The 24,359-nt window shown below is 59.3% G+C and overlaps 3 protein-coding genes across 3 annotated transcripts in view; 2 read left to right on the plus strand and 1 right to left on the minus strand.

Annotated features, from left to right (window-relative positions):
• Positions 1-18: 18 nt before the first annotated feature.
• Positions 19-4,334, plus strand: SYNGR3 (synaptogyrin 3). The gene is given in 6 exon segments (XM_017858292.1): positions 19-126; positions 1,975-1,995; positions 1,998-2,123; positions 2,126-2,219; positions 2,675-2,817; positions 2,903-4,334. Coding segments are annotated over 6 exon segments (702 nt in total). The 3' UTR covers positions 3,113-4,334.
• A 4,033-nt stretch (positions 4,335-8,367) lies between these two features.
• ZNF598 (zinc finger protein 598, E3 ubiquitin ligase) lies at positions 8,368-20,201 on the minus strand (the record flags this gene model as incomplete). The annotated part of the gene is made up of 12 exons (XM_017858293.1): positions 8,368-9,307; positions 9,425-9,575; positions 9,690-9,843; positions 10,218-10,987; positions 11,114-11,204; positions 11,698-11,885; positions 12,274-12,391; positions 12,877-13,094; positions 13,192-13,403; positions 13,660-13,789; positions 14,294-14,406; positions 19,893-20,201. Coding segments are annotated over 12 exons (2,808 nt in total), but the record flags the coding sequence as incomplete, so codon positions are not given.
• Positions 20,202-20,275: 74 nt separating this feature from the next.
• NPW (neuropeptide W) overlaps positions 20,276-24,359 on the plus strand; it is a 16,011-nt gene continuing 11,927 nt past the window's right edge. Inside the window, exon 1 of the mRNA XM_017858294.1 lies at positions 20,276-20,397. Within this exon, the coding sequence (XP_017713783.1) occupies positions 20,276-20,397 (122 nt within the window). The remainder of the gene's footprint in view (positions 20,398-24,359) is intronic.

The raw sequence follows: 24,359 nt of genomic DNA on the forward strand, positions 1-24,359 counted from the left end.
TCCCCGCCCGGGCCTGCCATGGAGGGCCGCCTCTCTTCGGCGCGGGGCCGCGCGGGGGCGCCCTGGACCTGTGAGCTTTGCACGGCCGGCGCCGCAGACACCCCTGGCTCGCGGGTCGCGTCCTGGGTGAGTGGTCCCTGCCCGGTGCTCCGCGCTCCTCCGCCCCTGGCTTCAGCGAACCTTCAGTGCCCCCTACACACCGCCTGCCACCTTCCCCCTTGCCCCCTGCTTCTCGCCCCGGCAACCACTCACTCCTCCTCGCCGTGCCCTCCCCGGCCGGCCTCAGGTTGGGGTGACGTCACCGGACAGGGCGCGCCCACCTGCGGGCGGGGGAGGCCGGCGGCGCCGGAGAGACCGTTGAGAGGTCACCGCGCGGTCGCACCGCTACTCCTATCTCCCTCCCCCCGGGTCCTAATTCCAGTCCCTTTCCGGCAGCCCTTACTCCGTTTTTCCTGTTCTCCAGTGACCTGGAAGCAGGGACGCGGGTGGGGACGGGATTCGCCTAGGGGCAGAGGAAGGCACGGGAATCGAGAAGACCGGGCAAGCGCCTCCCCTTCCCCGCTATCCCGCACACTACACCCTCGGGGCTCCCTTTGTGCAGGGAGCCTGGCCCCTGGCCCCCGGTCAGCTTGTGGGTTGGGAGGAGGAGAAGGCTGGGCTGGGAGGGCTTTCCTGGAGGTGGTGTGGAGCAGGATTTTGGGGGCAGCCTAGCCCCACTGGGGCGTCCCCTGGGAGGGCCTGCTGCTCTTCCCTCCGGCAGGGAAGTGGCAAGTTGGTGTGCCGAAGCTCTGGGTTTTGGTCCAGTGTGGAACCTCTGGGCCAGCCGAACCTTGGCGCCTGTTCTTTGGAGGAGGCGGTGCCCATAGGGTGGGCAGGGGCTTTGACCTCCCACCTGCGGAAAGTGGCTCTGACCACACCGGGAGGCAGGACGCTGCGTTTTGGTCCGACGCCTGTACCGACTTGGTGGCCCCTCTTTGGGGGACAAGTGCATGTCCCCGGCTTCCCCCCCTCGGTTGTCTCTCGGAAGCTGGAGCGGGAAAGGAGCGAAGGGGTGAGGTTGAGGCTTGGAAGATCTTTTCCTTGAAACACATGGCTGCCCATGCAGCCCTGTTTAAAAATGGACCGCGGTCCCCTTCTGCCTGTCTCCTGGAACTGGTGGGCAGGAGGCATGGGGTCTGAACGTGAACCTCCTAGAGGTCAACGGGTATCTTTTTTCAGCCCCAACACTTACAGGTGATATTAATAATCCAGTCCACGTGGGGCGTCATCCCTCCGGTACTCACCGCGTTGGCAGGAAAGTGGGTGGACCGTCTCTGTCCCCACAGCATTCCATTGAAGCTGTGCCCGTCAACCCTATTTGCCAATGCTAAGAAACAGGCCAGGCAATTAACCAATGGCGCAGGGCGCAACAGCCCCCGTGCCCCCCATACCCTCCTCACCGCCCTGGCTCTGCCCGCCCCGCACTCTCACCTCCTCCTTCGCCTGCCGGCTGCAGCCTGGGAATCGCCGGGCCCAGGTGAAGGTTCCCTGTTTTCCCCACACTTTTGAGTTGGGCTCTTGAGGGCGACTCCACGGGCCACGCGGTGGCAGAGTACCTGGCTTGAATCAGCCCCAGCTTTTTGTTAAGCCATGATCCCCGGACAGTCACTCACCGTTTTGGAGCCCGTGTCCCCTTTTATAAAGAGGATAAGAACAATGGCGATCCCACGGGGACTTCCCAGGATTTGGTGATGGGAAGGCATGTAAATGGCCTGTTTAACACAGTGCCCTGGGCCATAGTAGATGCTCACTAAACGCCCGTGTTGTCAATAATTACAAAATAACCGAGGGTTGGGAAAGGAAGACGATGACACCGCCCCCAACCCAGATACGGGCCCGGGGAACGAGCAGGACAGGCCCGGGGCCGTGGGGCGCTCGCAGTGGGCTCTCGCAGGGTCGGTTGCTGCAGGGCCTGAGCGGCCGCGCCGCACGCAGGTGTTCTCCATCGCCGTCCTTCGGGCCCATCGTCCAACGAGGGCTACGGTGAACCCGACAGCGGCCCCGAGCTGCGCTGCGTGTTCAACGGAATCCAGGCGGCCTTGCCGCTCGGCGTCGCGGCCTGCCTCGGAGCCTTCCTCGCCTGCGCCCGCCTTCCTGTTTCCTCGATGTGCGCTCCAGCAGATCGCTAAGCGTCCGCGACCGCCGGCGCGCTGTGTGCTTGGACCTGGCTTCTCAGGTGGGCGGGGCCGGACCGAGGAAGCTGGGGGGAATGGGCCCGGGGCCCCCTGAGGCGGCGAGCGTCGACGGGCCTCCCGGGGGGCGGGAAGGCGGGGGCCCGGACCCGGAACGCCGCTTGGACTTCCTAGATGGGCCGGGGCCGTGACGAGGGGCGGGGACTGAGGCAGGTAGTGTCAACAGGCCTCTCGGGTGGGCGGGGCTGGGCGGAGCCTGGACGGGCAGCGCCGCGGGACTTTCTAGGTGGGCGGGGCCGGGGTCTGGGCGGAGCCTGGGCGAGGAACGCTGCTGGAGCTCCCGGGTGGGCGGGGTCAGCGTAGAGGGAGGCGGGGCCTCGCGCCACGCGGCGAGCCCAGGTGAGATGCCCCAAGCCTCGGGCCCACCGACGCTTCCTCTTCCGGGCGAGGCCGCTGTGGGCCCCCGCGTGGAACGTCGCCCTGACCCGCCTCACTGCCCGCAGGACTCTGGTCTTTCCTGTGGTTCGTGGGCTTCTGCTTCCTCACCAATCAGTGGCAGCGCACGGCGCCAGGGCCGGCCACGACGCAGGCGGGGGATGCGGCGCGGGCCGCCATCACCTTCAGCTTCTTCTCCATCCTCAGCTGGGTGAGTGCGGGGCCCGGGAGGGCGGGGCGAAAGGACCGGCGCTCGGCTGATCCCGGCTGACCCCGCTGACCCCGCCCCCGCGCAGGTGGCGCTCACCGTGAAGGCCCTGCAGCGGTTCCGCCTGGGCACCGACATGTCACTCTTCGCCACCGAACAACTGAGCGCCGGGGCGAGCCAGGCCTACCCCGGCTATCCGGTGGGCAGCGGCGTAGAGGGCACCGAGACCTACCAGAGCCCGCCCTTCACCGAGACCCTGGACACCAGCCCCAAAGGGTACCAAGTGCCCGCCTACTAGCGGCTGGCAGGCACAGACCAGGGCTCCAAGGCCACCCCACCAACGCAGGCCCCAGGATCTCCGGGACCTCCCTTGGGTTCTTCCAGCTCAGCGCCAGGGATATAGTGGGTGGCCACTTTGGGCCATCCGAGGCCAAGAGGGGGTGGACCCTCGCGTGCCCGGGCTGCCCCCTGCCAAGTTCCCCCAGTCCCTCAGCACCTGGCCCCAGGACTAAGGTCCTGAGAAAGGGATAGCACTGCCCAGGATGTGTGTCCCGAGCCCGGAATGGACTGGCTTGGGGAAGGTATTCCCTCTCCGGCCAGCCACCCTGCGGCTCACCTGCTCACTCCAGGGTCGGGGGTGCAGCTGCCCTCTACGATCAGCTGCAGGAGCTGCCCAGGACAAAGAGGGGACAGGGGAAAGACAGCACCCCCGCCCCGACACTGGGATCCTGGCCACTGTTCTCATCCCGTATTCCTGTGGGTAGTGACTGTCTCGTTTCTGTCATGGTGGTGCGTTCCATCTGGAGCCACTCCACTTTCTCTCACAGGCTCCTAGAACAGCCCGGCCCTGTCAGTGTTGTGATCGTGGTCCAGTCTTCAGGTTTCACCTCCTAGTACCCCACAAGCTGCTCCTCTGTCTGTGGCGCCGGCCCCTGCCCAGGTGTGGGTGGTTCTGGCCAGGAACGCACCAGGTAGCTGTGGGCTAAGACACCAGCCATGTCCCAGCCCTTCCGTAAGACTTTGCCAGGGGAGGAGAAGGATGCTTGGGTGCCAGGCAAGACAAGCCCCTCAGCAGGAGAGAGGCCCAGAGGCTCCAGCTGGCCACCGTGTCCCACAAGATGGCCCCTGTGCGGTTCCCTTTACCTTGGCTTCCTGGACCAGTCCCTGCCTCTCCACCTGCACCCTGCTTCCTGGCCCAGTCCCAGGTTGGAGTCCCTCTGCGTAGCTGACTTTTCATGCATTGCTCAAAGCTGGCTTTTCACATTAAGTCAACACCAAAGGTGGTTGCCACATTTCATGAGACAGATAGACACCTCCCTCTGGAGTTGCAGTTGAGTGACAACCTTGTTAAATTGTAGCCTAGACCAATTCTGTGTGGATATTTAAGTGAACATGTTTACAATTTTTGTATATATCACACTCTCTCCCTCTCCTGAAAGACCAGAGATTGTGTATTTTCAGTGTCCCATGTTCCAACTGCAACTTCGTTACAATAAAGACTGTAACTGAGCTGACTGTGACCTGGAAGCTCCTGGAATCATCTGCTACCCCTTCCCTTCCTGGTGCCAGGGATTGGGATCTGAGAGGCACCAGGGCCCCACAGGAAGGGACGGGGAGGTAGAGGCCAGGCTGACCCCCAGACTCTGGAGGCTCCAGGTCCATAGATCCCCACCACCACGTGTCATACTAGTCTGGTTCTCTGAAATGCTGGGGAGTCCCCTTGTTTGTTTTTTGTTGTTTTTTTTTTGAGATGAAGTCTTGCTCTGTCACCCAAGCTGGACAGTGCAGTGGTGCGATCTCGGCTCACTGCAACCTCTGCCTCCCGGGTTCAAGCAATTCTCCTGACTCAGCCTCCAGAGTAGCTGGGATTACAGGCACCCACCACCATGCCCGGCTAATTTTTGTATTTTTAGTAGAGGCAGGGTTTTGCCATGGCGGTCAGGCTGGTCTCAAACTCCTGACCTCAAGTGATCCACCCCACCTTAGTGTCTTTCAAAGCGCTGGGATTATAGGCATGAGCCGCCGCACTTGGCCTGTTGTGTTTTTGTTTGTTTGTTTGTTTTAGATGGAGTTTCGCTCTTATTGCCCAGGCTGGAGTGCAATGGCGTGATCTTGGCTCACCACAACCTCTGCCTCCTGGGTTCAAATGATTCTCCTGCCTCAGCCTCTGGAGTAGCTGGGATTACAGGCATGCACCACCATGACCGGGTAATTTTGTATTTTTAGTGGAGATGGGTTTTCTCCATGATGGTCAGGCTGGTCTCAAACTCCCGACCTCAGGTGATCCGCCCACCTCAGCCTCCCAAAGTGCTGGGATTACAGGCGTGAGCCACCACACCCGGCCCAGAGTGAACCTGTTTTTTTTGTTTTGTTTTTTGAGAAAATAAAAAAAAAAGATGCCTAGGCTAGAGTGCAGTGGGGAAATCTTGGCTCACTTCAACCTCTGGCTGACTGCAACATCCACTTCCCAGGCTCTCGTGATCCTCCCCACTCAGCCTCCTGAGAAGCTGGGACTGCAGGCATTCGCCACCATGCCCAGCTAATTTTAAAGTTTTTTGTAGAGATGGAGTCTCCTTATATTGCTTAGGCTGGTCTTGAACTCCTGAGCTCAAGTGATCCTCTCACCTTGGTCTCCTAAAATGCTGGGATTTCAGGCATAAGCCACCGCATCCGACCCTGATGATTTCACTCTTACGTCTTGGCATTCTAAGATGCTGATGAGAGTGATGCTAACAGATCCATTTGCATTGTTTATAAGCTATCTTGTTGGCAGTCATTTGTAGGGTTCGTTTCTATAAATCCTTGTCTAGGTAAGAATTTGTTATCGTTGATCCTACTTGGTGCTTGATGGTTTGTTTTCTCTCTTGGTATTGGGGGAGCAGTCGGGAGCAGTCACAATTTCTCACACGTCCTCTTTTCGTCACCTTCTACTCCTGGGACTCCTGTAGGATTTGCGGTGGAGCCTCCAGCCCTGGGTCCCTATTCCATGGCCTTCATTGGTCACACCCTTCCCTGCTTCTCACTGGTACCTTTTGCAGTTACATCCCCCAGCTTGGTGGTGTTTACTTTTGAACCCATCTATTGGGGTTTTTATCTCAATTACTTTTCATTCCTAGGATTTTTGAGACGGAATCTCACTCTGTCACCCAGACTGGAGTACTGTGGCCGGATCTCTCAGCTCACTGCAACCTCCACCTGCCAGGCTCAAGTGATTCTTATGTCTCAGCCTCCCAAGTAGCTGGGATTATAGGCGTGCATGACCACACCCGGCTAATCTTTTGTGTTTTTAGTAGAGATGGGGTTTCACCATGTTGGCCAGGCTGGTCTCGAACTCTTGACCTCAGGTTATCCACCTGCCTCAGCCTCCCAGAGTGCTAGGATTACGGGCGTGAGCGACTACACCCAACCTCATTCCTAGGATTTCTTTTTTTTTTTTTTTGAGACGGAGTCTCGCTCTATCGCCCAGACTGGAGTGCAGTGGCCGGATCTCAGCTCACTGCAAGCTCCGCCTCCCGGGTTTACGCCATTCTCCTACCTCAGCCTCCCGAGTAGCTGGGACTCACAGGCGCCCGCCACTGCGCCTGGCTAGTAGTTTTTTGTTTTTTTAGTAGAGACGGGCGGTTCACCATGTTAGCCAGGATGGTCTCGATCTCCTGACCTCATGGATCCGCCCGTCTCGGCCTCCCAAAGTGCTGGATTACAAGCTTGACCCAACCGCGCCGGCCATTCCTAGGATTTCTAATTGGTTCTTTTTCTTTTTTTTTTTTTTTTTTTTTTTTTTTTTGAGAAGGAGTCTCGCTCTGTCACCCAGGCTGGAGTGCAGTGGCCGGATCCAGCTCACTGCAAGCTCCGCCTCCCCGGGTTCCCGCCAGTTCTCCTGCCTCAGGCCTCCCCAGTAGGCTTTGGGACTACAGGCGCCCCGCCAGGTCTCCCGGCTAGTTTTTTGTATTTTTAGTAGAGACGGGGTTTCACCATGTTAGCCAGGATGGCTGGATCTCCTGACCTCGTGATCCGCCCGTCTCGGCCTCCCAGAGTGCTGGGATTACAGGCTTGAGCCACCGTGCCCGGCCTGGTTCTTTTTCATAACCTCCTAGTTGAGTGAAGCACAGCTAAGAGCCATCTCTGGAGCCAAGACGCTGGCTTTGCCCCTTTCTAGCTCAGTCATCCTGGTTAAGTCAACCTGTCTATGCCTCAGGTTCTCCTGTAAAAGGGTCATTATGGTTCCTATGGTGTGGGAGGGTGACGATTACTGTGGTAAGGCGTGTGGAGCTTGCAGCAGTGCTTGTCACAGCAACTGCCACTTAAGTGTTGCCTCATATTCCTCTAGTTCTTACTCCTTCTTTAAGAAGTCATTTTTTAGCCAGGGGCGGTGGCTCATGCCTGTAATCCCAACACTCTGGGAGGCTGAGGCAGGCAGATCACCTGAGATCAGGAGGTCAAGACCAGTCTGACCAACATGGAGAAACCCTGTCTCTACTAAAAGTACAAAAAATTCTACTAAAAGTACAAAAAATTAGCCAGGCGTGGTAGTGCATGCCTGTAATCCCAGCTACTCGGGAGGCTAAAACAGGAGAATCGCTTGAACCTAGGAGGCGGAGGTTGTGGTTAGCCGAGATCACGCCATTCCACTCCAGCCTGGGCAACAAGGGCGAAACTCCATCTCAAAAAGAAAAGTCATTTTTTGCCGAACACAGTGGCTCATTCCTGTAACCTAGCACTTTGGGAGGCCGAGGCAGGAGGATTGCTTGAGCCCAGGACGTCAAGGCCAGCCTCGGCCACATAGCAAGACCCCTTCTCTACAAAAAATACTAGCTGGGCATGGTGGCGCACACCTGTAGTTCCAGCTACTCAAGAGGCTGAGGTGGGAGGATCACCTGAGTCTCAGGAGGTCAAGAATGCAGTGAGCTGAGATCACACCACTGCACTCCAGCCTGAGAGCCAGACCCAGAAAGAGAAGTTCTTTCCAATAACCTTAAGGAAACGGCCCATTTCCCAGACTGCTATTTTTCTGTGGGACTGGTCTTTCTTAGGAACCTGCAATCCCCTGCAAAGTGGGCATCAGTTGTGAGGCACCTCTGGTGCAGGGGGAATGCAGGTGGCCTCCACCCAGCCTCTCATGTCCTCGCCGGCTCCAGCATGGCCATCACTCAGAAGACACATTTGAGCCCCATCCAAGTCCTCAGCTTCACAGGGGGCAGTGCCGATGCTGCCGCATGGCTCCCACCCAGCACCTCTGGAGGCCACTCACAGACCCTTCATCACATGGTAGCCCCTTTCTGCTTAGAGAAATATCCCCACTTTCTCTGATCTAAGGATATATTCTTGGCCTTACTTGAATGTGGCTGTGTTTAGAGCTTTTTTCCTACTTATATGTGCTGGAAGCAGAAAGAAGTGGTTACCGTATGTGTCTGGTCTCCCTCCAAAAACCCTAGATCCAGATAATAATGCTCGGATTATTTTGCTGCAGTATTTCGGATGTCCCCTCCACCCTGTTTGTGAATTTGGCTTCAGGTTGTACTCAGCAGACAGACAAGCTCAGAACGCCAGCTCTGTGTGGTATTGCAAAATAAATTTATTTGAAGATAAACTGTCTTATAAAAGGTCAGAGGCAATTTGAGATCCCAGATTCAGCTTTAGCTTGTCTCATAAAAAGATTCAACTTCAGGTAGCACAATTTCTTGTCTGCTTTTAATCCTGAATATTCTTGAAGCACAAAACAGCCAACTGTTTACACAACACACATCTGTGACATCTGACTCTGGCACCTGTGGAGCTGCAGCTTTCAGCTCTGAGGCCGCAGGGGCGGCAGCCCTCAGCTTCGGGAGGGCCCAGATCAGGCCACTGTGACTTCTGGCTTTGCCAGCAACAACCGGTCCCAGCATCCCAGCCCTTCCCTCCCCTGGCGCCTCCCAAAAGCACAAGAATGCAAACCGAGACTGGCCCACCACTGAGGCAGGGGTGGACTCCCACCTGAGTGTGCCAATAGGCGGGTGGACCATCCTGGTGACTTCCTGGTGGGCCTGGCCAACCAAGAGGCCAGGTGGCCTCACTGGGCCTTACCTGGCTGCCCGGCAGCCCGGAGAGGAAGGAAACAGGAAGGGCGCTCATGGTGCGATGGCTCTGGCCATGCTGGCGGGAGCTACGTGATGATCCTGGCGATGGCTTGCAGGGAGGGGAAGTCGTCGTCCCGGGCAGCATGCAGCGCCTGGTGGCTGCTGGCGTCGCCATGTGCGAGCACCTGCTGGCAGGTGGGGCACACACGGCAGTCCAGGCCCGCCTGCTGGGTGGTGGCCTGCCACGCGCTCTTCTTGTTCTTCTTGGACTTGGTGCTGAGAGGCTTCTCGCGGTTGCAGAAGTCCGTGTGTGCAGACAGGAGCTCCTGCTGCTTGGCTGTGTCGGGCAGTAGGACCAGCAGCTCGTTAAAGACCTTCTGGAAATTCTCCCCCAGCAGGTCCCGGCAACTCTTGTAATACTGGGCTGCGGAGATCAAGCCCTGCCGCCGGAGAGTCAGACTCAGTCATCCCCTCTGGCCTGGGCCCTGGATGAAGACGGGTTGGCCACCCCGCCCCGGGCCGGCCTGACCCGTTTGGACTCCTTGGGCCCGACTGACCTGTCTGAACTCCCCTGAGTGGCTCTTGAACTCGCTGAAGCGGGCCTCGTCACTCTGCAGGAAGTCCCTGATGGACTGGATGAGCTGCAGGTTCCTCTCCCGGAAGTTCTCGGGGACTAGGTAGGCCTGCAGGGCAGGCAGCGGCCTGGGTCTAGGAGTCAGAAAGGTAAGAGAAGGTGGAGGCTTCAGCCTTTAGAATGGCCCAAGGGAAAGGTACCCTTCCTCCAGCCCCCGGTGGACACCAGGCATACCCACCCACACTTACGGTTTTGTGGTGGTGGTGGTGGGGCTGGGAACGCAGGCCGGGTGGGGGCTAGGCAGAAGGCCAGAGAAGCCGGGGGGCGGCTTGCTGACGGGGGGCACCAGGCCCGGCGGGGGTGGGGGAGGTGTGCCCTTCAGGAGCACCACAGCGCTGAAGCCTGAGGGGTGGCAAGACAAGACCCAGAGGGGACCCTCGCTGACTGCGGGCTGCCTGGCCTCTAGGGCCAGCTTCTGTCCACAGCCACCCCTTCCCCGCAGAGCAGGTACAGGGCCAGCACCCACACCATGCTTCTGGTGTGACAGGCCCAGCCTATATAAGCTCATGCACCCTCAGCCCCGGGAAGCACCATGAGGGCCGGTCTCAAGAGAGACAAGGGACACAGGGCAGTTAAGGGGAGGCTGGAGGTCATGTAGGTGGCCAACAGCAGCGCACAGGGGTCCCCACCACGCAGCTGCAGACTGTGCCTGTGGCTCCAGCCTGACCCCGGCCCCTCCCAACACCCAGGGAGCAGGCCTGAGCCTGTACACGTACCTGGGGGCGGTGGCATCCGGGGCGGACAGGGGCCGCCCAGCACTGGGAAGTCCTCCTGTGGCGTGGGGCAGGGGAAGGACCCCAGGGGCCTTGGGAGCCCTGGGGGTTCTTTGGGGGCACTCCGAGCCGGGGCCGGGCCCTCTGTGTGTCCATTAACAACGACAGCAACTGGCGCCTCGGCTCTGCTGGCAGGAGCTTCCGGGGCCTGCATAGGCCCAGGGGGACAGCTAGCGGGCAGGGGCTGTGGCAGTGTGGTGCCAGGCTTCTCTGAGCCCACTTTCTTCTTCTTGCCAACTTTAGAGGGCTGGATGGAGACCGGCCCCAGTGTGGAGGAGATGGAGCCCGTGGGGCGTGTGCTTAGAAGCTCCTGAGCGGCCGGACTGCCACTCTCCTCCTCCTGTGTGAGGGGCGGGCCGCCCTTCCTGCCGCCCCTGCTCCCCTTCCCAGCCTTTCTGGTGGGCTGGCTGCTTCCGGTAGCCTGCGCTGAGGGTGGGGGCTGTGCTACCTTCTTGCTGCTGCTGCTGCTGCTGCTGCTGCTGTTCCAGGCAGAGACGAGGCTGGTGGGGGTGGTGCCAGGCTTGGGCACTGAGGACACCAGGGCAGGGAAATCCTCCTCCTGGAAGGCACTCCTGCCCCTGGCAGGGATGGCGTACGGCAGCGCCAACCCCACGGGGCCCGGGATTGCTGCAGTGGAGCAGCAGGAGAAAGTGGAGGCAGAGAGGCTGGGGAAGTCTTCGTCCTTGAGCTTAGGGCTGGGTGGTGGGAGGGTGCTGGGCGCAGGGAAGCAGAACTGGTCAACAGCTATCAGGCCCCGTGGCTCCACACCTGCCCTCCCGGCACCCACCTGTGGCCGCCCGCACCTGCCCACCCTGCACCACTCAGCCCTGGGCACCCACACCCTCATGCTCACACACCATGAGGTGGCTGGGCCCGTCACCGGGAAGGCCTCTTGGCTTACAGGACCATTTGTCGAGGTTTCCTTAGGGCCTGTGAGGAACACAAGGCCCCCAGGTCAGGTCAAGGTGTGGGGACAGAGTGAAGGGTGCTCTTCCGCCTCCCAGGTGAAGGCCCGCAGCGTCTCAGGCACTGTGCCCGTCAACAGGTGGCCACTAGGCTGGGCACGGTGGCTCACGCCTGTAATCCCAGCACTTTGGGAGGCTGAGGTAGGCGGATCACCTGAGGTCAGAAATTTGAGACCAGCCTGGCCAACATGGTGAAACCCCATCTCTACTAAAAATAGAAAAATTAGCCAGGTGTGGTGGCACGGGCCTGTAGTCCCAGCTACTCAGGAGGCTGAGGCAGGAGAATCGCTTGAACCCGGGAGGCAGAGGCTGCAGTGAGCCGGGATCGTGCCATTGCACTCCAGCCTAGGCGACAGAGTGAGACTCTTGCTTCAAAACAAAAACAAAACAAAATAAAAACCAGCTGGCCACTGGCCTCCTGGCCTGGGCAGAGCTGCCACCAGGTAGGGCTAACTCACCTGGGCCTTCACCCTGAGTCCGGGGTAGGCGCCGGGGGCCACGGGTCTCCTCCGGACCCCGCACCGCTGCCTCCTCCTTCTTGGGCCGGCCGCCTTCCTCCCGGTCCTCACTCCCGCGTGCCTCCTCCTGCTGCTGTGCAGCCACGGAGGCCCGGACAGCAGCTGCTACTTCTCGGTCCTCTTCCTCCCTGGGACAAGGAGGCCAGCCTTCAGGCTGAGCACAGCCTGAGACCAATGCCTCAGGCAGACAGAGTCCTGGGCCCAGTGTGTGGGGCAATTATCTGGGGTCTGATGTTTCTGCCCTGCAGGGCTGCTGGGCCAGTGTTTCCTCATACAGCTGCGGTGGCCGCCCAATTGATACAGGCCCCTTTCACCCACCCCAACCCTGGGATCTGTGGCTGTGGCTAGAATTGGAAGAAGAAGAAACTTCTGCTCACCAAGGACACTGAACAGACCCTGCTGCCACTCAGAACCCCAGAAACTCTGGCCACAATCCCTAACCCCACCCCTACTCCCAGCTTGGCCACTGGCCATGGTCACCACAGAAGAATGTCAGCAGCACGCAAGGTCCCCCACCTTTTGTACCTCCAGCTTCCTCGGCGGCTCTGTTGGGCTCCGCGAGTGCCGGCCCGGGCCATTCGGCCCTGGCGGCTGTACCTGTCCACCTCCTCGTAGTCTTCGCCACCGACGACCCCTGCGGCCAGCAGACAGCCTGTCACTTCCCGGGACCCCAAGACGACAATAGGAGGGACAGGCCTGCTGTCAAGGCCACACCCGACCAATGCTCAGGCCTGGACAGCAGAGGCCTTCCTACCCACAGTGCACGAGCCCAGGATGGCACAGGAGCTTTGCAGGGTCCACGCCAGCCACGGGCATCTACAACCTGGGTGCCAAGCCACAGGAGCAGTGGGAAGGGAGAGGAGGGTCCCTGAGCCCCAGGTGGGATCTGCACATAGCAGATGTTCAGTAAAAGCCTCCTGGTCCAGGGAAGGGCCCCGGGCACCCAGGGCAGCAGATCCAAGACCCCGAGGGAGCAAGAGCTCCTGGCACACGAGGGGTGCTCAGGCACTGCAGCCCAGCCGGAGGCCACCTCCTGCACCCACAGCTCGTCTGAGGCTCCAGAGCAGGGCACGGTCATGTGGCCCCGCCCGGGGGTGTCCAGGCCAGGTGCCTGCTCACCCTCGTTCCGGCGCGAGTGCCGTGGTGCGTAGCTGAACTGTAGGTCGATCTGGCGGTTCTGGCGCGCCTCGGCACGGCTGCGGCTGTGGCAGGCCGTCCTGTGGGCCTTGAGGTCGATCTCGGTGCGGAAAGCGTGGGTGAACTGCTCTGTGCTGCAGCGGCCTTCCTCACACAGGAAGTGCTTCTCCCGGAAGTGCTCGCGCAGGTAGGCATAGTCGCTGGCAGAAAATGGAGTGTCGGTAGGAGGGCTGCAGCCCAGCTAGCCCCACGCCCTGAGGGAGGGAGGGTCATCTGTCTGTCTGCCACCCGGCCCACCTGTAGTAGTCCTGGGCCCCGTCCGAGTCGCAGAAGTGGCAGAAGTAGTGGTCGCGGCGCAGGTGCTTAAGCAGCTCGTCATTGTCCAGGTAGCGCTCGTCGCAGAACTTGCAGAGCGGGTGCCCCCGGTGCGACGTGTCATCGGGGTCCCCCTGCATGCGATGCCGGGCCAGGTCCTTGCGCGAGTACCACTTGCGTTCGTATGTGAAGATCTGCAAGGCACAGGGGGCTGGGCACAGGCTGGGGGACCCCAGGCCTCCTGCCTCTTCCCACAGGCCAGCAGCGGAGCAGCAAGGGGTAGGAGAGGGCCCCGCCAGCCACCAGAAGCCTCCCTGCCACGTACAGCCTGACCCTCAGGGGGCCATCCAGGGCCAGAAGCAGCAGGCGGACAAGCCCCTCCCAGCCGTGTGACCGCATCCCCAGCACCACCCACCGCCTAGGCTCTCTCCGGGGTCTCTGGGGGCACACCTGGAGGTGCTGGAGGCACAGCCGGCAGCAGAAGAGCTCGTGCTGCCTCCGCATGTGCTGCTCCAGGTCCCCGAAGAGGCTGAAAGGCGGCAGCTCGGGGCACCGCGGGCACTCGTGCTGCAGCAGCTGCCTAGGAAGACACCGAGAGCCGCCCACGGCCCCAGAACATTCAGTGTCACCGCCGGGAGTGGGGCCACTCACCAGGCCCCAGGCCCGTGACCCAGGCCAGATGCAAGGCCACAGGTTGGGTGAAGCCTGCACACGGCCTGGGTTAGAAGCCTGGCTCTAGCCCTGAGCCCAGGAGCTGCCCCTCCCCTGAGAGACCAGCCCTGGGACAGCTGTGCCCTTTACTGAATTTTCAGGCCACAGGTCTGTTTCACACAAGCTTGCATGCCCCTCAAGGAGTCCCTGAGGCAGGTGCTGCGCCACCTGGGCACGCCTTTCCCCAGCGCACTCACCAGCTCTACCTCAGGAGGGCCTGGTAAGCGTCCCCAGTCACAGGACGGGAACCCAGGCACCTGGCCCCAGCACTGGTGCCCCATGTGGCCCCCGAAGTGCCTCCGGTTGTGAGGAGAGTGGCACATGAAGGACCACAGTCACAGGGAAGCCAGGGCCCAGGAAGGGCTCTGCTCACCTGTACAATGCGTGCACCTTTCCATCTGCAAAGTAGATACCATATTTCTTCTCATGCTGCAGCTGGTGGATGGGGATGGTGGCAAAGGCAGGAAGCTTCTTCCCAAAGACCACCTAGAGCCAAAATCCAGAGGGACAGTGAACAGAACTGGGATGGGACCCCCACCTGGAATGCAAGAGCCTTAGAGGCAAGGGAGCACTCACGGCCCCGCTGAGTAGGAGTGAGGCATAAATGGTTCTCCTGGGAGGCCCCAGTAGGCAGTGGCCCCTGGCACCCTGACCTAGGCCTCCCCTCCTTACCCCAACCTGCTTGCCTAGGGCCGGGGACAGAGGACAGAGACGCAACGCCCAGCCTCTCCACCAGGGGGCGGCCAGGTCAGAACCAAGGCGGCCACGCCCCACCGGCCTAGGCCCTCACCCCGCAACTCCACACTGCTGGGAACAGAGCAGCTGTCGTTCTGCGCTGCTGCGCTTTCCGGGACAGAGAAGAAACGTGTTCCAAGCAGCTGCCAAGGGAATACCAATGGCGGCCAGCCGGGGATACATCAGGTGACAAGGCCCTGTCCGGCGCCCCCACCCCCACATTTCCATGGTGCCTCCACGGCCCAAGGCTCAAGCCAGCCACCTCAGCTCGGAGCAGAGTCAGCAGGCGCTGCAGAGCCTCTGCGTGGCCCCCTTCCCAGGGGTCTCTGGCACTTGTAAAGCTGGTTGCCAAAGGACCTGCCCTCTGCCCTGTGCCTCCACAGACGACCCCAGCATCCCCGCTCAGCTCAGCACCCCTGCTCTCCACGAAGCTCTACTGGCTAGGACCCTCGCTGCCCCCACGCCTGCAGAGATTGGTGCCACCCACCCCTTGGGTTGGTCAAGCCCCCTTCTGGCTCCATCGCTGTCCCAAGCCTGCCACTGGTCACTTGTCTCGGCTCAAGCCCCTAGAGCAGCTCAAGGCCTCATGGGCACATCCACGGCAGGAGGACGTCCTCACCTTGGCAAGGGTCACGCCAAGGGCATGTTATGTTTAGCCTTAGTCAAAGAGGATATCAGGCCGGAACGACCATGAAGTTGGGAAACCTGAGGCTTGGCAGGAGAGCCAGTCCCATGCATACTCGGGTGGTCCTGGGCTGGTCTGTGTCCCCCAGAGCAGGTGATTAAACCTGGCTCCCCAGGAGGGTCAGGATCACCAGGAGAGCTCAGCCTCCACTTCTGCCAGGACAGGCTGCTGCGCTGCAAGGAGGGTGCCCCCACCCACTGACAGGAGCCGGCTCCACGAGGGAGGGGTGGGCAGTGCAGGCTGCAGGAGCAGCAGCCCACACCTTTCCTCCCCTTGTCACATCAGGCAAGGCTGGGCAGGATGAACTTGGCCGCCTCTGCATCCCCGTCACCCGCTGGGCTCAGATGGGCACTTCATCATAGCTGCCTCCCACGATGTCTTCAGATGGGAGTCGCGGCCCCACCCAGAGCCCCATTACAAAGGCTGTCAGTCACTGTGGGTCACATCACCCTGACCTGTCCCCTGGCTCTCCTCCTCCTGAGCAGCCCCTCTGCACACCCCAAACACAGGGAAAGGCCCTGGGCCTTGTGTGGCCTCTTTTCATAGCAGTTGCCCTCAGGGCAGCTGGCACCCAGCCCTGCCTTCCAGCCTGACCCTCACAGGCACACTCTGTGGAGCCACTCAGAGTGCTGCTGGGACCAAGAGCGCGAGCCTCCTCAGGCAGCTGAGGACCGGGATTCCCGGGAACCAGACAGGACCACGCCCCCACCACAGCTCCCGAAGCAGCACCGGCAGGCGGGCGAGGAAGCCAGTGTCTGCCTGTGAGGCGGCCAGGTGAGCAGCCTGTGAGGGAAGCCCGCGAGGCTGCCAAAAAGCATTCAAGCCCATCAGACTTCGAGAAACGACTTCTTTCCCCCGAGGAAACCCACGCCAGGGGCATCCCCAGCCCCACCTCCCCACTTTGGCACCCCTCCTTTCAGCCGCGCGCTCTCATCCACCCTGGGTGGTGACTCCTCAGGCTGTGGGCACAGGGGCATCCCAGGCACCCTAACATGCAGCCGGCCTCCACTCGGGCGTCCTGAGTGTCACCAAGCGCGGGCACAGGGCCAGGCCCCGCTGAGGAGCACATAGACTCCTCTGTCCTTGCCGCCTGGAGGCACCCACGCCCCATGTGATGCTAATACATCCTAAGTCCCGAGAAACCTATGTGGGATGGCACTGGTGGGGCTGGCAGACTCGGTCAAGGCAGGGAGCAGCCGAGGCCAGGGTGCAGCTCGGGGTGGAGGAGCTGCAGGGAGCTGGGCAGAGGCAGGGCCGGGCGGGTCCCGGGTGCACTGACAGCACCCAGATGAAGGATCCAGGGTGGGCTGGAACAGGAGGGCCACATGCCCCATGTGGGGTCTAGACGGGTGTCCATCTGCCCAGTGGCTGGGGCAGGTGCTCCAAGCACCAGAGGCAGCAACACCCAGGGTATTCATCCCTCCTGAACAGCTGGTAGGGGTAACCCAGGCGGGGCACCTGAGAGGAGCAATGAGACAGGAGAAAGGATGCACTGGGTAGGCTCATGAAGAGAAAGAGGCTTGGGAAAGAACAATGTCTGCAAGCAAGGTGGGCCCAAGGCCGCGTTTACTAGAGCAGGAGGGCATGTAGGTTTGGGGCCACAGGGCCGGAGCAGGGAAATACCACCTGCTGGGGGGGGCCTGAGGCTGCCCATCCTCAGACAGGCAGGGAGACCAGGCCTGGCCGCCCAGACCTCAGGAGCGGGCAATGGGACAGCAGCGCAGCCTGGCACGGCCAGCATCACCCTCCCTGAGGGTGAGGAGGGGCTGGATGAGGCCGCATCCCACAGCATGGTGGACAGGCTGGTTAACTGAGGAGCCAACCAGCCTGGTGGTACTCCAGCATGGCCAGGCTGGGAGTAGGGGCTGTAGGGGACATGGAAGCCAGGGGAAGATGGCTGTGGGTAGGGGACTTGAGGGCCTGGGGGAGATGCCTGGGGTGGGACTTGGGGGCCGTTGGGAGATGGCTCTGGTGGGATGTGGGGGGCTGGGGTGGGATGTGAGGGACCGGGGGGAGATGGCTGGGGCTACAGAGGGAGACAAGAGATCTAGGTCACCCCAAAAGGAGAGGGTCACGTGTCTGAAGACAGAAGTACAGAACCCATGGGGAGAGGCTTGGGGATGGGCTATGCAGCAAATGATCAAGGAAAGGGGCTCTACGTGAGCCCTGGAGACGGCCAGGCCAGGCCCCAAGGAAAGTGAGAGGTAGAGGAGAGGCCTGCTTATTAACAGGAGGCCCCCAGGACCCCCTACAGGGACAGGTATGGTGTCTGCCTGGGGCCTTGCATTTCCACACTCCCCAGCATGCCATGGGCACACAAAAGGACAGCGGTGAGGGCCTGCCCACACGGGCGGAGGCGGACCCTGTGGATGGCTCCCAGGACCATCTAGAGAGCCTAGACCTCCACGGAGCCCAGATGGGGACAGCAGCAGGGAGCATCTTACAGACAGGGCCAAGAGGACGGGAGGGGGGACGGCAGGATTCGGAAAGCATGGCCCGAGCCAGCAGGTCACCCTCCTGACCTGGGACCTTGGGTGACTGTGGGCTGGCCATCTGCGCCCCTCCCACTGCCTGCCTGTGAGGTGCGGGTGGGCTGCCCTGGGGGGCCACAGCCTCATCAGGACTCCCGCAGTAACACCAGGGACCAGAGCAAGCAGGCGAGCAAGATGCAAACAGCAGGAATCGGCCCTTGAGAAAGACACGGCCAGAAAAGAGGCCCAGAACGTGGGGCTCCACCCCACCAGGGCCTCTGTCAGCCATGGCTGAGACCAGCACCCCTGCCTCCCACCAAGGGGAGCCTGGCTCGGCTTCCACCCCGAGCAGCTGCCAGGGGTCGGGCCCATCTGGCTCCTCGCCTGAGCAGCAGCTGCAGCCTCCACAGGGAAGGTCTGGGTCCAGGTGTGTGGAACTAACAAGCACACGGAGCCAGCCGATTCCATACGGCATCCTGGACACTTTCCTCCCAATTTTCGCAAAGCCGTAGTCCCATAAGGGAGGCCAAGACAACGCCAGGGTTCAGGAGTCGCGGGCTGCAGAGGGGATTCCTGAGCACACACGGGACACAGAATATACTCGGGATGGTGCCGAACTCAGGAAGGAAAAAAGGAGGCTAGAGTGAGGCAGCAAATTCAAGATGGGAAGAAAACAGGATGAATGCAAAGGAGAGGAGAGCAGCAAACACCAGACTTCCCAGGACCCCTCCTTCAGGCCAGTAAGGCGAGGCAGGCCCTAGAAGCAGCTGGCTGGGGGCACCTAGTGCCAAGCCGCACCCCGGCTGACAGTTCACGGCCACAGCCCCTGGCCACAGAGTTCCTGGAAGGTGTGGGGCCTACAAGGAATGAGAGCAGGCAGAGGCTGCTGGAGTAAGCATACGCAGATGTTCACCCATGTCTTGCATCAGACCTGCAGCCTGGGCCGGGACCTCACGTGCCAAGAACTCCTTAGCGTCTTCTTTCCAGAAGGAAGCTACAGGTGTGCCGGGAAGCCTGGCTGCTGGAGAGTGAGGTCATAGTATGCAGGACTGGCTGGCAAGGCAGGCTCTGGCAAAGCCAGGAAGCGCCCTGAGGAAGCCACGGGCCAAGGTAGTCCATGACTGTTCCTGCACCCCAGATCTCCCCGGGGTCTGGGTCAGCCTCCTTCTGTCACATGACAGACTGACAGCATCTCCAAATGTCTTTTTCCAAAAAGGGCACAGGATAGATGCTCACAAATTGCTCAGAGAATTTCAGCGTGTCTTCAGCTCCTTTGATGTAAATGTCTACTTACGAAAAACAAAAGGAAAAAAAGAAAGAACCTATCCTTCAATACTGTTCTGCATCACTTCTGAGAAGAGAAAAGTTAGATTCCTGACAGATGTCACCAGCTGAATGAAGCCTTCCATGAACACACCGGGGGAATTTCACAATGCTGGAAGCAAACAAATCTCTAAGTTCAGCAAACCAAGGGGCTCCAGCCAGGTGCCCACAGTCGTCAGCTGGCAGTGCAGTGAGGGTGAAGGAACGCTGTATGGTACCCTCTGACCCCTCCAGGACTTCCAAGTCTGTACAGTCAAAAACGTCTCCCATTCACTGTGGAGATGAGCGCCAAAGGGGGCGGCGGCAAGGAGGAAACCTTCCTAACACTTTTCTACCTTCCCGCCAAGAACCGGGAGGGGGCCTTCCCCTCTGGTGGGCAGGTCTCCTTCCGAGGCTAGTGTCACCTCCACTCCACAGAGGAAAACGTCAGTCTCGGAAGGAGTTTGCTCAGGGTCACCCAATGGGGGCCCTGAAACACAGCTGGGATGAGAATGCCCAGAGTTTGACGCCCTGCTTCCAGGACGGATGGCCTCCGGAGGGTCCCCCTTGCCTTGTTTCCTCCATCCGAACGGAGGCCCCTGGGAAATCAACCCCCGAAGACGAGCAGCTCACCGAGTTCTCCATCTGATCAGGCCCCTTCCTGAGGCCCGACAGGAACCCTCGGGACACGGGGTAAGTCCCCACAGGGCTTGCCCACTCCTCCAACCCGCTCGGCACCCTCCGGCCTCCCAGCCCCAACGCCCCGCCGTCATCCGCACGGCCGGGACCCCGCCCTGGGCGGCCCCACCAGGCCTCTCTCGGAAGCCGGCGCCGCCGGGCCCACGGCCGGACCTCAGTGAGGCAAAGTCCCCTTCCGGCTGCCGGGAGCCCCGCCGCCCCGGGCGCGCGCCCCCTGGCCCCCGCACCTGGCGCAGCCTTCCTCTCGGCACACGGCGCGAGAGCGCTGCTTCGCACAGCCACCCGCAATCTTGGTGGGAGCAGCGGTAGCACACCGGGTGGTCGCAGCCGGCCCAGCGCCGTGGCCTCCCAAGGTCTCCGCAGCATAGCACGCAGCTCCCGCCGCCCCCGCGTCAGGAGCCCGCCCCGCAGTTCCGTAGTCCAGGACCCGCTGCGCCGCCCCTCGGCGACCCCGCCGCCCGCCATGCGTCCCGGGCTCCGGACTCTCTCGGCCGGGCGCGGCCCGCGCGCGCCTGGCTCCCGGCGGGCCCGCCCCTTCCGGGCCAACGTCACCGCCCCGCCCAACAACGGGCCCGCCCGGCGGAAGTATGCGTTGCGACTTCCGCCTTAGCGAGGTGCCAGCTAGAGCGGTGGTCCTGATAGCGGCCGCTCTAGCCCGAGCCGACCGCTTGGAGGTCCGCGCCGCCAGCTTGGCCAGGCAGCCAGCCCCGTGCTCCTCTGGGCCACGCGTGTCATGTCAATCCTCGCTGGGCTCCACGGACTGGCGTTGTCAGATGAAACACGGGACAACTGTTTTGAATCTCAGATGAACAAGGAGTCATGTCTTAGTTTAAGTATACCCCAAATATTGATGGGCTAGACTCATACTAAAATGCTGCTCGTTATCTGAAATTCACATTTAACTGGACTTGTTGTATTTGTATTTGCTAAATCTGGCCACCTTATTAGGAAACCGGGCCGGGCGCGGTGGCTCAACCCTGTAATCCCAGCGCTTTGGGAGGCCGAGATGGGCGGATCACGAGGTCAGGAGATCGAGACCATCCTGGCTAACACGTTGAAACCCCGTCTCTACTAAAAAATACAAAAAAACTAGCCGGGCGAGGTGGCGGCGCCTGCAGTCCCAGCTACTCGGGAGGCTGAGGCAGGAGAATGGCGTAAGCCCGGGAGGCGGAGCTTGCAGTGAGCTGAGATCCGGCCACTGCACTCCAGCCTGGGCGACAAAGCCAGACTCCCGTCTCAAAAAAAAAAAAAAAAAAAAAAGGAAACCGATCTCTGGTATTTGGAACACACCCAAGCCTGGTCCCGCCTCCACTTCCCTAATGCCCCGTTCAAATCCCTACATGAAAGACAACTCGAAAGACAGCACGTGGTGACGTCCATCTCGCAGCCCAGGGAAGTCTCGCCAGTCCTGCCGAGAAGGGGCCTCTGGAAGGCAGGAACGGGACGTGTCCTCTTTACACTGGGCCCAGCGCAGGGCGTGTTTGGATGGATGCTGCAGTACAGGGCTTCCTCCCTACCCTTGGGGGCCAGGCACACTCAGGACCTCCCTCCCACTGCCATCCAGAGGCTGGTCCAGATCTAAACCCTACTGGAAAAGAGGCAGTATGTTATATAAACGAGCCTGAATTTTACTTATTTGTTTTTTTGAGACAGGGTCTTCCTCTAGCTGTAACACAGTGAGTGGTACCATCACAGCTCACTAAGGCTTCAACCTTCTGGGCTCAAGTGATCCATGCCCAGTGAGCTTGGACTTTAGAAACAGACAGAAATGGGCTTGAAACCCCAATTTTGCCACTTGAAAAAAGCTGCTGGGCACAGTGGCTCAAGCCTGTAATCCCAGCACTTTGGGAGGCTGGGGTGGGTGGATCACCTGAGGTGGGGAGTTCGAGACCAGCCTGACCCACATGGAGAAACCCCGTCTCTACTGAAAATATAAAAAATTGGCCTGGTGTGGTGGCGCATGCCTGTAATCCCAGCTACTCTGGAGGCTGAGGCAGGAGAATTGCTTGAACCCAGGAGGGGAAGGTTGCGGTAAGTTGAGATTGCGCCATTGCACTCTAGCCTGAGCAACAAGAGCAAAACTCCGTCTCAAAAACAAAACAAAACGAGAACAGAAAAAAACACACAAAAATTAACCGGGCATGGTGACATGCACCTGTAGTTGCAGCCACTCGGGAGATTGAGGCACAAGAAACGCTTGATCCCGGGAGGCAGAGGTTGCAGTGAGCAGAGATTACGCCCCTGCACTCCAACCTGGGCAACAGAGTGAGACTCGATCTCAAAAAAAAAAGAAAAAGAAACAAGAAAAGAAAACTGGGAAAAGTTATTGTAAGGATGTAAGAAGTTCAACATATCTTGGAGCATTTAGGAAAAATAGCAAATGTATATAGAAAGACAAGCAAAGAAAATAAGACAGCTATCAATGAGAAAGGAAATGTAAATAGTACACTACTTGGTTCAGTAGAAAATATTTACATAGTTTTTGCTAATTCTATATAAATATTAATCTTTCAGTTTTTTTTTTTTTTTTTTTTGAGACAGGGTCTTGCTCTGTCATCCAAGCTGGAGTCCAATGCTATGATCATGGCTCACTGCAGCCTTGAACTCCTGGGCTCAAGGGATCCTCCTGCCTTACCCTCCCATGTAGCTAGAATTACAGGAGTGTGCCACTATGCCTCTCTAATTTTTAACATTTTTTGGTAGAGCTGGGGTTTTGCCATGTTGCCCAGGCTGGCCTTGAACCCCTGGCCTCAGGCAATCCTCCCACCTCGGCCTCCCAAAGTGCTGAGATTACAGGTACGAGCCACCACGCCTGACTGATTAATGGTTTCACGAAATTTGCGATGAAGTCATATTAGGAGGATGCAGAGAGGAGAAATAAGGGGATTGGGTTTCAAGAGACCCAAAGCTTCATTTCATTTAATGGGAAGATATTTGGAGTTGCCTGAGATGGCTAAATCAAGAAACAGTAGTTTATAATGTAAATCAGCAATCTTCAATGGAGGGGAGGGCATTTTTTGTCTCCAGGAGGTGTTTGGAAGTGTCTGGAGCCATGTTTGGTTGTCACAGCGGGACATGCCTGGCATCTAATGGTGTATTAATTTCCCAAGGCTGCCATAAAAAATGGCCACGGGAGGCCAGGTGCGGTGGCTCACACCTGTAATCCCAGCACTTTGGAGGCCGAGGCTGGCAGATCACCTGAGGTTGGAAGTTCAAGACCAGCCTAACCAGCCTGACCAACATGGAGAAACCCCATCTCCACTAAAAATGCAAAATGAGCCGGGCGTGGTGGTGCATGTCTGTAATCCCAGCTACTCGGGAGGCTGAGGCAGGAGAATCACTTGAACCCGGGAGGTGGAAGTTGCGGTGAGCCGAGATCGCGTCATTGCATTCCAGCCTGGGCAACAAAGAGGGAAACTCTGTCTCAAAAAAAAAAAAAGGCCACGGACTAGGCGCAGTGGCTCACGCCTGTAATCCCAGCATTTTGGGAGGCCAAGACAGGCAGATCACAAGGTCAGGAGATTGAGACCATCCTGGCTAACACAGTGAAACCCCATCTCTACTAAAAATACAGAAATAAATTAGCCAGGAGTGGTGTCAGGCTCCTGTAGTCCCAGCTAGTCGGGAGGCTGAGGCAGGAGAATGGCGTGAACCCGGGAAGCAGAGCTCTCAGTGAGCCAAGATTGAGCCACTGCACTCCAGCCTGGGCAACAGAGTGACACTCCATCTCAAAAAAAAAAAAATTAAAAAAAGGGCCACAAATTTGGCTTAAAACACACAAATGTATTATCTTTAGTTCTGGAGTCCAGATTCTAACATGGGTCACACTGAGCTAAAATCACGTGTCGGGATCACTGTGTTCCCGTCTGAAGTTTCCAGAGGAGAATCCGCCTCCTTTCCTTTTCCAGCTGTTAGAGGCTTCCTGAACCCTGTGACTCATGGCCACTATCTTCCAGACTTCACTCTGGGATAGGCCAGTGGTCCAACACTCCAATCTCTACTTACATCTTTTCTTTTCTTTTTTTTTTTGAGATGGAGTCTCTGTTGCCCGGGCCGAAGTGCAGTGGCGCAATCTCGGCTCACTGCAACCTCCACTTCCCAGGTGCAAGCGATTCTCCTGCCCCAGCCTCCAGAGTAGCTGGGACCATGGGCGCCTGCCACCATACCCGGTTCTCCTGCCCCAGCCTCCGGAGTAGCTGGGACTATGGGTGCCAGCCACCATGCCCGGATAATTTTTGTATTTTATTTTATTTTATTTGTTTTTGAGACAGAGTCTTGCTCTGTCACCCAGGCTGAAGTGCAGTGGGACAATCTTAGGTCACTGCAACCTCCGCCTCCTGGGTTCAAGCGATTCTCCCGCCTCAACCTCCAGAGTAGCTGGGATTACAGGCATGCACTATCACACCTGGCTAATTCTGCATTTTGGGACAGGGTTTCTCCATGTTGATCAGGCCAGTCTCGAACTCCCGACCTCGGGTGATTCACCCACCTCGGCGTCCCTAACTGCGTGAGCCAATGTGTCTGACCAATTTTTGTATTTTTTTTTT

The sequence above is a fragment of the Rhinopithecus bieti genome, unplaced genomic scaffold, assembly GCF_001698545.2.
Source record: "Rhinopithecus bieti isolate Rb0 unplaced genomic scaffold, ASM169854v2 scaffold_47707, whole genome shotgun sequence".
NCBI lineage: Eukaryota > Metazoa > Chordata > Mammalia > Primates > Cercopithecidae > Rhinopithecus > Rhinopithecus bieti.